At 51.6% G+C, this 15,022-nt stretch overlaps 8 protein-coding genes across 8 annotated transcripts; 5 read left to right on the forward strand and 3 right to left on the reverse strand.

Annotated features, from left to right (window-relative positions):
- Positions 1–80: 80 nt before the first annotated feature.
- On the forward strand, positions 81–2,251 carry ASPSYDRAFT_48491 (Zn(II)2Cys6 transcription factor). Its single transcript, XM_040847629.1, has one exon. The coding sequence runs from the start codon at positions 286–288 to the stop codon at positions 2,005–2,007; it is 1,722 nt and encodes a 573-aa protein (XP_040700017.1). The 5' UTR covers positions 81–285; the 3' UTR covers positions 2,008–2,251.
- On the reverse strand, positions 2,121–3,763 carry ASPSYDRAFT_92401 (uncharacterized protein; the record flags this gene model as incomplete). The annotated part of the gene is made up of 4 exons (XM_040852675.1): positions 2,121–2,936; positions 2,991–3,052; positions 3,120–3,496; positions 3,561–3,763. 4 exons carry the CDS (start codon positions 3,761–3,763, stop codon positions 2,121–2,123), a joined length of 1,458 nt encoding a protein of 485 aa, XP_040700018.1.
- A 333-nt stretch (positions 3,764–4,096) lies between these two features.
- Positions 4,097–6,594, forward strand: ASPSYDRAFT_48493 (Zn(II)2Cys6 transcription factor). Its single transcript, XM_040847630.1, has 5 exons — positions 4,097–4,234; positions 4,284–4,822; positions 4,875–4,906; positions 4,956–6,282; positions 6,331–6,594. Exons 1-5 carry the CDS (start codon positions 4,146–4,148, stop codon positions 6,402–6,404), a joined length of 2,061 nt encoding a protein of 686 aa, XP_040700019.1. The 5' UTR covers positions 4,097–4,145; the 3' UTR covers positions 6,405–6,594.
- Positions 6,595–6,906: 312 nt separating this feature from the next.
- ASPSYDRAFT_48496 (fungal specific transcription factor domain-containing protein) lies at positions 6,907–8,299 on the forward strand. The gene has a single exon (XM_040847631.1). The coding sequence runs from the start codon at positions 6,955–6,957 to the stop codon at positions 8,197–8,199; it is 1,245 nt and encodes a 414-aa protein (XP_040700020.1). The 5' UTR covers positions 6,907–6,954; the 3' UTR covers positions 8,200–8,299.
- A 285-nt stretch (positions 8,300–8,584) lies between these two features.
- ASPSYDRAFT_407417 (uncharacterized protein) lies at positions 8,585–8,978 on the forward strand. Its single transcript, XM_040846139.1, has one exon. It carries the CDS (start codon positions 8,710–8,712, stop codon positions 8,935–8,937), a length of 228 nt encoding a protein of 75 aa, XP_040700021.1. The 5' UTR covers positions 8,585–8,709; the 3' UTR covers positions 8,938–8,978.
- Positions 8,657–12,141, reverse strand: ASPSYDRAFT_48498 (uncharacterized protein). Its single transcript, XM_040847632.1, has 2 exons — positions 12,046–12,141; positions 8,657–11,990 (listed from the first exon to the last, which is right to left on the reverse strand). Exons 1-2 carry the CDS (start codon positions 12,092–12,094, stop codon positions 9,019–9,021), a joined length of 3,021 nt encoding a protein of 1,006 aa, XP_040700022.1. The 5' UTR covers positions 12,095–12,141; the 3' UTR covers positions 8,657–9,018.
- A 276-nt stretch (positions 12,142–12,417) lies between these two features.
- ASPSYDRAFT_157659 (isopenicillin N synthase family dioxygenase) lies at positions 12,418–13,508 on the forward strand (the record flags this gene model as incomplete). The annotated part of the gene is made up of 2 exons (XM_040842661.1): positions 12,418–12,594; positions 12,651–13,508. 2 exons carry the CDS (start codon positions 12,418–12,420, stop codon positions 13,506–13,508), a joined length of 1,035 nt encoding a protein of 344 aa, XP_040700023.1.
- Positions 13,509–13,614: 106 nt separating this feature from the next.
- On the reverse strand, positions 13,615–14,730 carry ASPSYDRAFT_157669 (uncharacterized protein; the record flags this gene model as incomplete). The annotated part of the gene is made up of 5 exons (XM_040842662.1): positions 13,615–13,813; positions 13,865–14,029; positions 14,074–14,093; positions 14,142–14,274; positions 14,342–14,730. 5 exons carry the CDS (start codon positions 14,728–14,730, stop codon positions 13,615–13,617), a joined length of 906 nt encoding a protein of 301 aa, XP_040700024.1.
- Positions 14,731–15,022: the final 292 nt, after the last annotated feature.

Below are 15,022 nucleotides of genomic sequence, written 5' to 3' on the forward strand. Positions count from 1 at the left end.
AAAAGGATCCACCAGGGACCCACTGCAAACCTTGTGCTCGCCTCGACCTTCCACCCTTCAATTTGCTGACATCAGTGCTGGCCCTGTCCCTTTTGTGCCTGATACTGTTGATTTCTTTCTTTCTTTCCCTTCAACACGTCCAGCACAGCACGTTGACCAGGAATTTTTCTCGTTTCATCCAGTCTGTCTTAATCCAGTGCTCAAATACTCTGGTGGACCTGAGAACGGTGAATGATGAAATACCAACGATAGCCTTCGTCGGCTATACAGGTGCAAAAGGCAGAGATGCCACAGCAAGCAGAGAAAAGTCACCGCAAGTCGCCTACGCGTTCTCCGCATGGATGCTCAAACTGCCGCCGCAGCAAGGTCAAATGCGACGAGCAAAAGCCAAGTTGTACCAGGTGTTGGCGGAAAGACCTACAATGTTCAAGCCCTGTCCAGCTGAGATGGGAATCAACCTATCGTGAGCGTGGAGTCGCCTTTGGGAGATCCGGAGTCTGGGGCAAGAGTTCCCCCAAAAAAGGTCAGGGACAGGAGGATTCCAACTTCCCCAAAGAGACAACATGGCTTCCGACCCCGGCCATCCGACCGTGGTCGTTTGTTAATAATGATACGCCCTTTATCCAGAGACTATTTGAGGAAGAACAAGACCATGCCAAGAGGCGTCTACTGCCGGCTTTTGATGCAAAAATAGCCATTGCAGAGCGAGGTCATGACCTGATATCATCACCTTCTCCCCCGTCAAAAGAAATGAATGAAGCCTTTATGCCCACCGTACCATCGTCTCCTGGCCTGTTTCCATCGCTAGATGTGGTAGGAAATCGACTGCTGTTCGACTATTATATCAATCAGATATGCCCTCGAACAGCACATGGTCCTCTGTCACAGTCTCCATTTGCGTCCATCATTCTTCCCTACTGTATATCAGCTCCACCCGCAGTGCTGCGCGCTATCCAGGCGTTGGCCGCCTGCCATTGGTCTCAACATGACGACCAATACACCAGGATCAGCCTACGACTAAAGTCCCGGGTCCTGATCGACTTTCGACAGCAAATAAACCATGACCCAAAGGTTCTCAGCGCCAAGGACCCTCAAATTCTGGTCATTGCGATGTTTTTATGTCTCTTCGATATTGTGGATCACTGCGATCAACAGTGGATTGTTCACCTTCAAGGAGCAAAAGACATCATCAAACTCCGAAAGCGACAGCATCTCTTGACCGGGACAGATAATAGTGATCGGCAAGATGAAGTATCTTCCTTTGTGGAACTTTTCTTTGCCTTCCAGGATGTGATGGGCCGAACGGCCTGCGCAAAGGCAGACCTTTTCGGGTCGAGCTATTGGCGTGAAGACGACACAACGATCAACCCCTGGCTGGGCTGCAGCCCGGCGCTGGTCTCCATATTATTCTCAGTTATGGACCTTAGTCGATCACGGCGAGATATGCTCTCGGACGAGGACCAGATGACCTTCAACATCAGGGCAAAAATCTTGAGCAATAAACTCGCAGGCCTCGAGCAAAAGCATCCTGACCCTCGGCAGGGCCAGACCGTTCAACGGGTCGCGGAACTGAAGAAACTCGCTTGCCTTGTCTTTTTAAATTGCGCATTATTTGGGGGCCGGCCATCAGATCCTGTGATCAAGATCTATATACGGAAGATGCTCCAAGAGGTCGTTGGGCTTCTAGACTTGGAGGCCTCTTGCCAGGTTATCTGGCCTTTATTCGTTGCGGCTGTAGAGCTAGATCCACTTGATGCTGATCTGTGTTCACATCCAGAGACTGAATCCATAATAGACGGGAGAAGGCTTGTCTTTGAACTGCTCGAGAAAATGGCCAAGAGCAGCGTCTCGAGCGTTTCTCGGACCCGCGTGGTTATCGAGCAGGTCTGGAAATCGCGGGACTTTAGTTTGTCAAATTCAGCCGAACCGAAGAGACCTTCTATCTCTGAAGCAAATGACTGGGAGCAGTATGTTGTGCCGGTCAGCAATGCTTTGAGTTTGGTATAGATATGGACATATTATATTCTTAGCTTAGAAAGCAGAAATAACGGTAGATACCCTTGCCTCTATAACCGGTATCACACAGCATAATTATGAATACCCCAACCTCAAATTAAATGTTATAGCTTCACAGCAAAATGCTCCCTAAGCCACCCCCCGTACCGATAGAAGAAGTATGGCAGTGGAAGAAAAGCCACGCCAATGAAACCCAAGACGCTATTCCCCCACCCAAGCCCTAGGTCTGCATACAAAGACGGCCCCGCCAATGGAATGAAAGCTGCGCAAAGAAGTCGGAGGATCACATTCGCAGCCAAGGCAGATGCAGCAGCCTCAGGGCCAAAGGCATCCAACAGGTAAAGCTGGGCCGGCATTGCGATCCAGAGAAAGCCAAATCCAAAGAACAAGGTGCCGAGGATGGGCACGATCCAATGAGTCTGTTTCTCAGCTGCCCAGCCATACCAGAAAATGCCGACGGGCACGGTGGGCATGACCCACATCATGGGCTTCAGGCGTCCTTCGGGTTTGGGCGAGTCTCCAAGTGCCTTTTGCATTTTGTCGCTCACGGTTGCGAAGACTAGGAGAGAAAGGGCCATTCCGATTCCAACCCCGAGATATGACAGGCCAGAAATGCCGGCGGAGAAGTGGTATTGTTCCTCAAAGACCGAGGGAAACGTGGTGAAGAGCAGGAAGAGAAGGCCGAAGACGAACGCGCACAGAAGAGAAAGGAGGAGCACGATGGGCGAGAGGATGAGAAGCTTTGTTGGTCGTGTAATGGCGCGGATGAATAACTCGCGGGGGGTCAGTCCTCGATCCATCTTCGAAACCAGGGCAGTGTTGCCGGTTTCTTTCCGGAGGCGCGCAGCTTTCCATCCTAGTAATACGGCGGCATTGGTCTCGTGGAGGAGGAAAATTGACATGATAAAAAATACACCCGCCTAGGTCGAACCGTCAGCGACTCGAGAATAGTAGGGGTTACACGCTCTACTGACTAGGATTACGATGATCCAAAATGTCCATCGCCAGCCAATTGATTCCGATACAAAGCCACCAACTATTGGGCCCAGGACCTTGATGGATAGTTAGGATCATGGCGTTTTGCGAGGGATGATACTACCTACTGGTCCCAGGAGTGGTCCTGAGGAGAATACAGACATTGCCCTTCCACGCTGAGCTGGCGGGACGACGTCCGACAGTTCCTCCGCCAACCGTCAATGGGCCCGAAGAAGCACATCCAGCAAGGAATCGAAAGACGAGAAACATGGCAGTGCTTTTACCCAGCGCACATCCAACGATGAAGCCAATGTAAATGACATTGCAGGTGTGGTAGACCACAAGGCGTCCGTACAGTTCGGATAGTGGCGCAATGAACATTGGCCCAAGGGCAAAGCCGCAAAGGTAAATGGACACGGTGAGACTGGAAACGGTGGAACTGGTGATATGGAACTCCTGAGCAAGCGCGGCAGCTCCAGGTGCAAACATTGTGGCGGCGAGGTTTCTGTATGTGTAGTAGGTCGTCAGTACGGGTTTCCTTGGACAAATCAGCACAGGAATTGCCTTACGCAGTGAGCAGGAAAGCGCTGGCGAGGCCGACCTGGGTCAAGCGTTTCCATGATGGCCAGTTCCGCGGGTTTTGGGGATCGTCTGGCCCATCCCAGTCGACGACATTATCCTTCGTCTCTTGTTCAATTGCTGTTTGGTCAGGCGCGCTATGGCCATCGTCCGATAAAGCTCGTTTCTCGTGGGCGGATTCCAAGTCGGCCATGGTATTCTGTCGAGGGTGGTGTAGCTCCGAGACATTGGCGGGCCTGTTTGCTATATATTGGAAGACGAAGGACCCGACAAAGGAGCCCGCATAGAAGAGTCATGGCTAGAATTGTTTGGGCAAGCGATAACTCCGCCAGCTATTAAATCCGAGAAATAGGCCGTAAATACGGAGCAAAACTGGAGATTGTTGAATACCAGGGGAAAATCGTGGTGCGTACGGACCGTGGACGCGGAGGATGGAGCGGAGGGTGGGCGGACGGTCGGACGGTCGTTACTATCTCCATTTCTCCATCCTCCGTCCTGCATCCTTCATTCCATCCTCCGTTCCCATTCTATCTCCACTGCCTGGATGTAGATTGTCATCTCTCCATTCAGTCACCATGGCCGACAATCCTCCACGTCCGCGTCCGCCGCCAAACCGACGCAGAGACAAAGTCCAGCTTTCCTGCGGCCCTTGCAGGCACCGAAAGTACGTGCTCCATAGCCATCCAAAAGTCATGCACGGTTAACTTTGTCAGGCTGAGGTGCGACCGACACCACCCATGCGGAGCCTGTTCAAGGCGTGGCCTAACCAACTCCTGCATTTATGCGCAGGCATCATCTACACCTGATGCTCACCGGTCCGTTGCTCGGCGACAGGACAGCCTCCATGGTAGAATCTCTGAGCTGGAGAGCCTTGTCGTGACGTTCATGGAAGGTCAGTCACTCCCAAGTCTGCCCACACCGAAGTCGCCGACACGATTGGAGTTGCTCCCTGAGATCCGGGGACCAAATAAATCCCAAAATGAATCTGCATCCCCGGCCGATCCCGGCACCCTAAAATTGCGCGAGTCTGGAACTAGCTATGTCCAGAGTGTCCATTGGGAGGCCATTCTGGCCAAAATCAGAGGATTGAAGGAGGACATGGTCCCTGATAGCAAGGCTGCGCCCGGTTCACACTTGTTCTACGGCCCGAACCGTCATGCAACTCGAGATGAAATCCTGGCTGCTGTTCCTCCTCGTCCAGTTGTCGACCGTCTAATGGCCCTTCACTTCGATTCCCACATTGTCACTCCGTGTCAGTATATCAAACCTTTCTTTCGGCCTCCGGCGTATTGACTATGCTGTAGATTTCATTCATCGCAAGAAGTTTCTCCGAGAGGTGGGTTCTTCTAACCTGGTTCATTGCAAGCAGTTTGACATTTGACCAGTACGAAGCCTTCTGGGAGAATCCATCTGCAACCTCCATCGGTTGGGTCGGTCTCATGTTCTCCATGTTATATATTGCTGCGCAGTTGCAAATCTTCACCATTGACTCCGCTGATGGTCGAGCTGAATCGCCCAAGGCGGAATATCTTGCCATGAAGGATGCCTTCCGGGAGAAGGCTGTTCAGTGTCTGATCCTAGCCAGGTATACGAGGGGAGGGCCACATATTCTCGAAACCCTCATAACGATTCTTACTGGCGAGTTTGTACTCTCGAAAGATAGCGCTACCGATGGCTGGCTTTTCATTAGTACAATACTCCATATTGCAGTGCGCATGGGTATTCACCGTGACCCAGTTAACTTTCCCGGAATATCCCCATTTGAGGGCGAGATGCGAAGACGCATTTGGCTTACAATCCTGCAATTAGATCTGAGTCTCTCTTTGGAGATGGGCCTTCCTCGAAATGCCACAGATACGCACATCGATACAAAACAGCCAAGTAACCTGCGCGACTGTGATTTTGACGAGGACACGACTGAAATGCCTCCGCCGAGACCAGAAACAGAATGGACACCGATCCTCCCTCTCATAGTAAGAGGGCGACTCATCACAGCTCTCGGCTTGATTTGCGACGTCAACACCGACATTAATCCCCTTTCCTACGACCAGGTCCTCAAGGTCGACGCACTCCTTGAGGACGTCCACAATCGTGGCATTCCACCAGTACTGCGCTGGGGAACGACGCCGCATCCCATCACGGATAGTCCAACCCTTGTGGTACAGCGGATAAGTGTAGAAACGACCTACTACAAATCACGCATCCTCCTGTACCGGAAAGCTTTGATCAGCTACCCAGGTCCACAGGCCCAAGAGCAGGACAAGAAGTCGGTGCGAATCTGCTTGGATTCTGCACTCAATATTCTATCCTTTCAAGAGATGCTTCATGAAGAGTCTCAACCATTTGGTCGCTTGTGCCAGCTCAGATGGAAGGTCACCCATATTTTCAACCAGGATGTTCTCCTCGCCACGAGCCTGCTCTGTCTCTACCTCCAAGACATCGATAAATTTGAACTGCATGATACCGCAGAATGCAAAACTCGGCCGTCTAGAGCTGAGGAGATTCGACAACAACTGACCGTCTCGCAGAGGATTTGGCTTCAAAGGAGTGCCTCGTCTGCGGAAGCTGGGAAAGTAGCGAAAGCTCTGAGAATTGTCCTTGGAAACACGGAGACATCTGCCGAGGACAGGGACGGGCCTGTTTCTTACGACTTTCAGACCGAATTTGCTGCCATGCCTTTGAATGAGTTTGGCGCGACGTTCACAAATCAATGTGAGAAGCACACACGATCAAGCTGTTTGCAACTAACAAAAGACTCAGCAGATATTCCTCCTGGCCTGTACTCCCCCCTCATGTTTTTTGATAATGTACTGGAAACTTGGGGTGTGGACTGAATGCTTTCCTCAATGAGTTCTCGATGCGTTCTTATCCGTTTTGTATATAGTGAAAAGTTGTGGGGATGGTATTCTCGCGTAGAGTCAGCGGTCTTCGTGTAAAACTATATATCTGCATGAAAACCAACCCTGGCCTCTTAACACCACGATGGCACCTACTGCTTTGAGCCGTGTTTCGGGGACCAACCAGGTTTAATGTATTTGGTTGTAGAATGTATTTCAGTTGATCAAGTTACCAACTGCTTATTGGGGATGAGTGTGTTATCAGGGGCGTATCAGGCTAGTCTTCCTTGGGACTAGCCTTAAAAGGGCTTACTGACTGCCTCGGGGACTCTTCCCCTCACTTCTCACTCCTTACTCTGCATTCCGTATTTGCAAGATGATGGCAGATCTGTTTCCCTGGCATGGATCGATCTATCCCCAAGAGACGACGTAGCTTCAAGGTCAAGACCAGGTTTGGTGCCGCCCGACAATGGAGGAGCCGCAAGAATCGCCCCTGTGACACCTGCCGTCGGCGCAAGACTGCCTGCATTATCGAGACTGTCCCGCCATGTGTGTTGCTCCAATTTCCGTCGTTTCGCAAGCTAACAGTTTAGGTCGGTTCTGTCGATCGAAAGGCCAGGCCTGTAAGTCGACCGATGACGGTTCCACTGCCCCATCGCGTGAGAGATCGTGCGAGACCGGAACGACTGGAAACAGAACCGTCGACACGAGTTTCACCAGCATACCGGTAGCTACATCTCCCGAAAGGTTATTTACTGATATAACTTCACCTGGAAGTCGGACCGAGGCAGCTTCGCAGACTTCGCCTGCAACATACCTTAGCGACAACGGTCCTACAGTTGATACCCTTGAAGACAATGAAAACCGAACTGCGCATTCTGTAGGTCTCTCTGGCGAGCAAGACACAGACCTGCTGGCCTCTTTCAGGTCCGTGATCACCAACGAGAGAGACGGTATAAGCGCAGACGTCATCCAGGCGAGTGCTGGTGATCTGGATACCGCGTTTCCAGTCCACTTTAACTTGTTAATGGACGAGTTTCAGCCGACGGACGATCTAGCCAAGCAAAGAATATCTAATGAGATCGAGGCAATGGTATCACCGCACGGCGCAACACTGGTTCGACTATTCTTTAAACATGTCCATCCGGTATACTGCGTGGTGTCCAAAGGGCGATTCTTGAAAGCATATCTGGAAGACAAGCTCAAGATCCCGGCGTCATTGCGAGGTGCTGTGTACGGATTGGGCTCAACGTTTTGGCAGCATGATGCAGAAGTTGATGGTACCCTGCAGTTCGACCTGCATGTCCTGTTCGAAGCAGCGCAATCATGTTTGCAGCGTGAACTCCATGCCCCAAATTTGTGGGGAATACAGGCTTGTCTGCTTCTGCTGTATGAACGGCCAGCCGATAATGCCACGATTGAAACACCAAGGACATGGATCTTTACGTCTCGTCTTGTCGCATGTGCGCAGATGGTTGGTCTACACCGAGATTCATCTGCGTGGCACCATGTACTGGGAGAGAAGAAACTGCGCAGGAAACTGTGGTGGGCAACCTACGTCAGTGACATATGGTCATCTTTGTGCCATGGCAATCCGCCCCTAGTCTATCCAGGCTCCTTTACTACGACATCGCCTGTTATGGATGACCTTGCATTTGATGAAGAGGTACCCGTGGATGTACAGAACCTGGTAGATCCTTCTAGCCGAGCTGTTGATATATCTACGAGTGCTCGGTTTTTGGAGATGGTCAAACTAAGCCGAATCCTGCATGGGCTGATTGATTCTTACTAGTAGGTTGGCCTTGGATACTGCTGCATTCAGTATTTTTAATCTATGTAGCTTGGATTCTAGTTACCAGCATACAATCGGTCAACCGCAGATTAGAGAGGCCAGTTTGCTCACTATCCAGCGGGATCTTCGGGCCTGGTCGTCCATGGTCCCCAACTGTGTCACCATGGCGTACAACGCAGATACTGCTACTGTCTTTCGCAATAATGGTATGGTTGACTGTTTCTCGATTGAAACCCCACACTGACAAACCTAGGTCCATTGAATCTAGCCTACTTCGCAGTTCAAGCACTTCTATTCCGCGCCTTGATGAGCCCTGCCCGAATGTATGCCAAATCCGACGCAAACTCACCCCTTTGCCGGTATTTCGACTCGGCTGTCAATGAGTTTCGCAATTTCACCGTGTTTATGGATAGGATTACCAGCGCGTGTCTGCATGCTTTTTGGGGCGGTCGTACGTATTGTTGCCCCGGTCCTTGATTTTGCTGACCAGTCATAGACGCCCGCTCGCAGATGACACTTTGTGGGAATTTCCTAATCTACCTCTTTTTGCTGGCCCCAAGCCCGGAACAAGTTCATGCTGCATTTGAGCTTCTTGGAAGTTTCCATGGGTCACTGCAACGACTGCGGGAATGGGCGGACGACGATGCCTCGCTTGCACTGCTACGGCCCGTTGCCCTTCGCATTGACTCTTTCTTCCTACACGCGGCACGAATAATGAGGAATGGAATGGGTCCATAGCGCCCTATCTGAGTAATTATGCAACAACATAGTTTACGAGTATAGTGAAATTCCTATACAAACATCGCGAGGTCATGCCCATCACAGCTTCAAACCAGCGAACGCGTCAATAACACTTCGTGGCTCACTGTATTTCCCAATGGGCACATATTGTATTTCCTCGAATCCCATAGACCCTGGACCTCCTATTTCCATACCCCTTGGTGTGTCGGTCCACCGTGGAGAGGCAGCAATGGCAATGATCATTACTCTCAGACCGTATTTGTATTCTGGTGTTCCCAAACCAGCACCTGTTTCAGCATCAAGAACGGCGATGAGGTCTGGCACGGAGGCGAGTATCTTGGCTTCGCCAGTTGGCAGAAGCGCCTCCACAAAAGCATTCTCGTTCTTAAATGGAACCTTCAGAACCGCTTTTGTTCCATCCTGAAGCTTTCCATCTATTTCTAACACTCCATAAGTATGACCGGTCTTGAGCACCCGCTCAACACTCGTAATCTTTCCTCCCCCAAGCATCGCAGCGCTGCCAGAACCACCAACCTCATCAATTATCCGCTTGGCTCTGTCAGCGATGTTCTTCTCCAAGGCAATCGCCCGCCCAATCCACCAAGCGAGGGATACTGTATTTGTAACCGCCTGTTCACGGACGATTCTGGACGACTTGGGAGCACCTGCACTGCCAGCCCGACAGCCCATTTCGACACAGGAGGCGCGCAGAATTTTATCAACAAGCTTGTCTGTTCGCGAGGCTGTCATTGTCACGACTGAGCCATCCCCGCTGGCGATCGTCATAGGAAGCAGTGCTTCACCACGGGGCGTTCCGTAAACGTTTGGCGTGATCTGCCATGTTGTGGGATACGCGCGACCCATGTAGTCGGCATCAACACAGGGCACTCCTAATTTCGCCGCGACACCTAAGTTCACAACACCGTTGCCTCCGCCTATTTCTAGAGCCACGAAGCCAGAAACTGCCGGTAGTCCCGTGGCACGGGTCAGCTCTTCATGCGCTTTGAGACATTCCTCGTTTTCAAGACGCTCCATGCTCACTTCTGGACTGCCCATGCATCCTGTCCAGCCGACGAGGGCGTCATCTGCGAGATAGCTGGGCGACACCACTTTGACGGAGCCTGGGTTGTTTCGGACAATAGCACTGACTTTCAAATATTCCTGGTATGGGTCGCCGCCGCCTCCACACCCTAGGACTTTGCAGCCCTGGGCGATGAACTGGAGATCCGTCTGTGAGATTATCCATTGACGATTTTGGATTAATGGGCGATAGTTTTCGATATTGACAGGGTTACCGACGGTCCTATCAATACTAGAAGGCATAGCCCTACCCCGTCCCTGGGCCTCGTTATGCTCGTCGAGAGTGGCAAGTGCCTCCGTCAACTGTCGTTCGGAAACCATTGCCAACTCTCCAACCGCACGAACGACGATTCGAGCTTTCGCGTCCACATACTGGATTGGAAGCATAGTCACCTCGGCAATCTGAATTGACTCACGCTTCGCGCCAATACTGACAGCCTTCTCAATCGCCAGGCGCGAGACAACTTCCTGCGCCTGCTTGACTGTTTGATTTGAAGTATCAACCACAGTATCAATGACGCCCGATACTCGCGAGATGGCGGCTCCAACAGCGTTTGCCACTTCTGCACCCTTCACCGTTCGTAAGCTGCGGACGCCACTCAATGGTTCATCGGTCTTGATGATTGGTGCCCCTCCGCCGACGATCAAGACATCAACGTCTCCTTTATGCGTCTTGGTTCTATCGACCAGGGCCGCGGTCATCTCCCTCATCGTCTCGCGTGCCCGAGATATGATTTCTGGCGTGACCTCCGCTAGTCGAGACGGATCCCCCATACCCCTGAAGGGATTCGGCTCGCTGGGGTCGTGAATTGCAGACGCTGCTACGATATCCGTTGCCGTCAGATATTCGCCACCGAAGAGTTTCGCCTTCTGCAGTAGTTCCAAAGCAACACTTTCAGGACCAACAGTCAGGTCTTCACGCGTTCCCCTAATGATACTCCCACCACCTAACCCAATACTCTCGACCGCCGGCAGCGCAAAGTTGGTCCTCACACCACCAACTAATCCTGTAATGGAACTCATCTGGGGTAGGCCATTTGGGAGCAGTAGCCCCGCGTCCGAGGTGGTTCCGCCGATATCAATCACAACCAACGGCTCTGTCCTCTCATCCTGTTCTTGGCCACTCCCTTTGCCAGCAGCGCGCCAGAGAAATTCCCCACCTCGGATGGAGTTTGTCGGGCCAGAGTTGAACGTCCGGATCGGGTAGTGGATTGCGTCCTCGGCACTGAGAACGCTGCCATCGTTCTGTGTGAGATACAACATGCACGGACTTCCCTGGAAAATATCCCACATGGCCCTCTTGAATGCATAGATTGTTCTTTCCGCGAGAGGGCGCAGTGTCGCGTTTAGTATAGCAGCATTTTCCCTAGCGAGGAAGCCCAGGCCTGAGACCTCGTGGGACAGCGTTATCCGTGGTTTGTAGGATGAATTGACCTGGGCTTTCTGCACAGACCGCTGTATCGTTTCCAGAATGATATCCCCAACAGCTACTTCCTGGGCGTGATTAAGCGGAGCGTACATGCCTGAAATAACCACATCCTCGATTCCTTCCGCTGCGAGCTGTTTGGCCGCACTACGGATTTCATCGTGGTCCACGGCGCTAATTTCTTCGCCAGAGATTTGGTAGCCCCCGTGGCAGTAATACCGGGAGGATTCGATACAGGACCGCAGATCAACCGGAAAGTCGATGAAGGGTGGAATTCCCCGGCCAAAGCCATCATCCGGTCCGCCACAGAGCCGGATGACTGCCACTGGGTGTAAGGATGGCGACCGCTGGACGACGGCGTTGACGAAGTGCGTGGTGCCAACGATGACGCAGCCGATGCCGTTGAGAGCGACCTGGGCGGTTTCTATGACCTTGCAGACAGCACTGGTGATCCCGGTCGTTACATCGGGTGTTGTAGGTGATTTATGCGACGCGATGATGCTCATCGAGTCGAGGTCGATAAGCACTGCATCTGTGTTTGTACCTGCGTACACTGAATTAGCTGTGTCTTACAACTGCTGGCCTGATTCGGAACATACCGCCGACATCAACGCCAATGCGGTACCTCTGGTCTGATTGGCTCCCCATATCTCGACACTGGTTGTCGTCAATACTTGGGTAATGAGTGCTGGCGCATTGACTGCGGGGATGTCATATAACTACCTCCCAGTTGGAGACACCAAGGGCGTCTGATTAGGCGAGATGGCGTTACTCCAACCAAGTCACCCGATCGTGATCGGCCAACAAATTCTCTTGACCGACAGACCAATAGGACAACGGGTATATATCAAGAGCCAGACAGGTGGAGAGCCTCGGCTTCGCGGCATACAAAGTGCCCCAACGACCACGACTAGAGTCGCAGATACGGAATTCACCACTGTGGAATACGCATGTACAGCAAGATAGACACCATGGCGCCTACCGTCTCACACATCCCAATAATCGACCTTGAGCCAGCGCACAGTGGAAGTCAGGAAGAAGTGGCCAAGATCGCCCACGAGGTGTATCAGGCTTTCAAACATGTTGGATTTGCATATATCAAGAATCACGGTGTAGCTCAAGACCTTGTCGACGAGGCATTTACCTGGGTAACTATATCCGCCCAAAGGGATTGAAACGTCGACTAACATCTTCTACCCGGTAGAGTTCGAAATTCTTCGCCCTCCCCGACTCCGAGAAGAACAAAGCTCCTCATCCGCCAGAAGGCTGGTATCACCGCGGATACAGTGGTATTGGACGTGAAAAGGTCGTTCAAATGGTCTTCGACTCCGACGGCATCGCGGAGCGCCGCAAGATCCCCGACGTGAAGGAGTCCTTCGAACTAGGCAACGAGAATGACCAGCGGATGCGCAATATCTGGATCCCGGAGGAATCTCTCCCAGGATTTCGGGCCTTCTTTGCAAAATTCTTCACTACGTGCTCCGGCCTTGAAACGCTTATGCTGAGGCTAACGGCGATTGGAATGGGCCTCGATGAAGCATTCTTCTTGGATTATCATAAAGACCGCACGAACCAGTGTCGTCTGCTGCACTATCCACCCGTGGAGGAAGAACTACTGCTACATGGCAAGGCGGAGCGCATCGCCGCACATACGGACTTTGCCACAATGACAATCCTCTTCCAAGATGCCGTCGGTGGGCTGGAGGTAGAAGATATACATGAAAAGGGAAAATTCAACCCTGCACCGTACATCCCCGGTACCGCGGTGGTGAATATTGGCGACCTACTGATGCGGTGGAGTAACCACGAGTTGAGGTCCACGATGCACCGTGTACGCGCTCCACCGCTCGTTAATGCTGATGAAGTTGGTGGAGGATCAGAGCAGGGTAGCGGTCATGGTCGGATGACGAAGCCCCGGTATTCGATTCCGTATTTCATCAGTCCAGATAGGGACAGTGTGATTGAGTGTCTACCGAACTGTCATGGCGAGGGCAGGCCGAAGATGTATGAACCGATTACGAGCAGTGACTATATTGCGATGCGGATGAACGCGACGTACTGATATAGGGATTGGAGTACTACTTTGTATAATGGACAGTTGCTATTAAACAGAATGTATGCGTTTCTAAACCTATCCATATAAGGACCATGGACGGAGATCTGAGCATCTACTCATCATCACCAACAAAAACGCGAATAGGCATCCATGCGTCTCCGACTACTTTTGCCCTCGTCGTTATTCCACTGATCTCCCTGAACTCCTTCTCTGTGAGATTCCACCCATCCAGGGCAAAGTTATTTTCAATCCGCGCTGGTGTGATGCTTTTTGGAATAATGCTCACGCCCCTTTGGAGTCCCCACATTAACCTGTTCCATCAGTATCGTGGTGTCCATAGGGAGAACAGGAGATTAACGTACAGGATTTGAGCTGGTGTTTTCCTCTTCGCCTCGGCGATCTTCAGTATGATGGGATCCTTGGGTAGATCCGTGTGCCCGTTTATTGGAGAGTCGCTGTGACCACCTAGACAGGAGTATGCGGTGCAATGAATTCCTTTGGATTTGCAGTATTCCAGGAGTTTGGGGCTGCATTGTTAGAGAGGATAGGGAAAGCATCCGGGAGGACTTACGAGGGGTTGTATGGATGGAGCTGAGATGTCAGCAAAGGTATATCAGATGAGAATAGTGAACGACATACCTCAATCTGATTAACTGCTGGGACAACGGTGCAGGACGGGTCATTCAACAGTTTCTCCAGATGTGTAATTTGAAAATTCGAGACCCCGATATTCCTGACCTTTCCTGTCTCCAGGAGCTTCTGCATGTCTTGCCTGCCGGGCGCTTCTATCAATGCATGTTCTCTATCTGCCATTCGAGCAGGAACGATACACAACATACCAAGTCTTGACGAAATCCCAATCAGGAAAGCACTTCCCTCTATCGTCTGGGTCAGTCGAGCATGGGAAATGCACCAGATATAGATCCACGTAATCCAGCCCCAGGGCATTTAACGACGCATCTAGCCCCTCGCGCACCCGATGATGCCAGTGATTGTCGAGCTTGGTGGTCACCCAGATCTGATCCCTGGGCACGCCAGACGCTCTGATTCCCTCGCCAACTTCCTTCTCGTTACCGTAGTTTAGGGCAGTGTCGATATGCCTGTAGCCATGTTGTAGGGCGTGTTTCACTGCATCGCGGGTCGCGCTTTCGCTGGATTGCCAGGTCCCGAGCCCAATACCGGGGATCGCGCCGGTGCCGTTGGAAAGGGGGTATTGCTTAGTGGTCATATTTGAAATCTGTATATTGTATATTGAATGGCAGATTCAGAACTAGACATTCATATCTATGTCGGCCCCCTATCATCTCCGCAACTACAGCTTCTCCAACTCGTCGGCTAACCAAAGCCAAAGTCTGCCGATCATGATAGGGTACGCTTGGACATGTATTCTCCAAATCATCTTATGACAGTCTCCCTAACTCATTGTAGGCTAGTCTCTGCCTAGCGCATTCCAACATGTGATGCGGAGAAAGATCGGCCAACACGATCGGTTAACTCTGTTTGATGCAATACGGTGATAG

Source organism: Aspergillus sydowii (genome assembly GCF_001890705.1).
Source record: "Aspergillus sydowii CBS 593.65 unplaced genomic scaffold ASPSYscaffold_10, whole genome shotgun sequence".
Taxonomy (NCBI): Eukaryota; Fungi; Ascomycota; class Eurotiomycetes; order Eurotiales; family Aspergillaceae; genus Aspergillus; species Aspergillus sydowii.

Excerpts from the sequence above, each read along its gene's own strand:
- ASPSYDRAFT_48491 (XM_040847629.1), top strand. The coding sequence starts at position 286 with ATGCCACAGCAAGCAGAGAAAAGTCACCGCAAGTCGCCTACGCGTTCT.
- ASPSYDRAFT_48493 (XM_040847630.1), top strand. The coding sequence starts at position 4,146 with ATGGCCGACAATCCTCCACGTCCGCGTCCGCCGCCAAACCGACGCAGA. Across the intron at positions 4,235-4,283 it reads GGCCCTTGCAGGCACCGAAA|GCTGAGGTGCGACCGACACC; the intron begins GTACGTGCTCCA and ends TAACTTTGTCAG. Across the intron at positions 4,907-4,955 it reads GCAAGAAGTTTCTCCGAGAG|TACGAAGCCTTCTGGGAGAA; the intron begins GTGGGTTCTTCT and ends ACATTTGACCAG.
- ASPSYDRAFT_48496 (XM_040847631.1), top strand. The coding sequence starts at position 6,955 with ATGTGTGTTGCTCCAATTTCCGTCGTTTCGCAAGCTAACAGTTTAGGT.
- ASPSYDRAFT_407417 (XM_040846139.1), top strand. The coding sequence starts at position 8,710 with ATGACACTTTGTGGGAATTTCCTAATCTACCTCTTTTTGCTGGCCCCA.
- ASPSYDRAFT_48498 (XM_040847632.1), bottom strand. The coding sequence starts at position 12,094 with ATGGGGAGCCAATCAGACCAGAGGTACCGCATTGGCGTTGATGTCGGC. Across the intron at positions 11,991-12,045 it reads CATTGGCGTTGATGTCGGCG|GTACAAACACAGATGCAGTG; the intron begins GTATGTTCCGAA and ends CAGTGTACGCAG.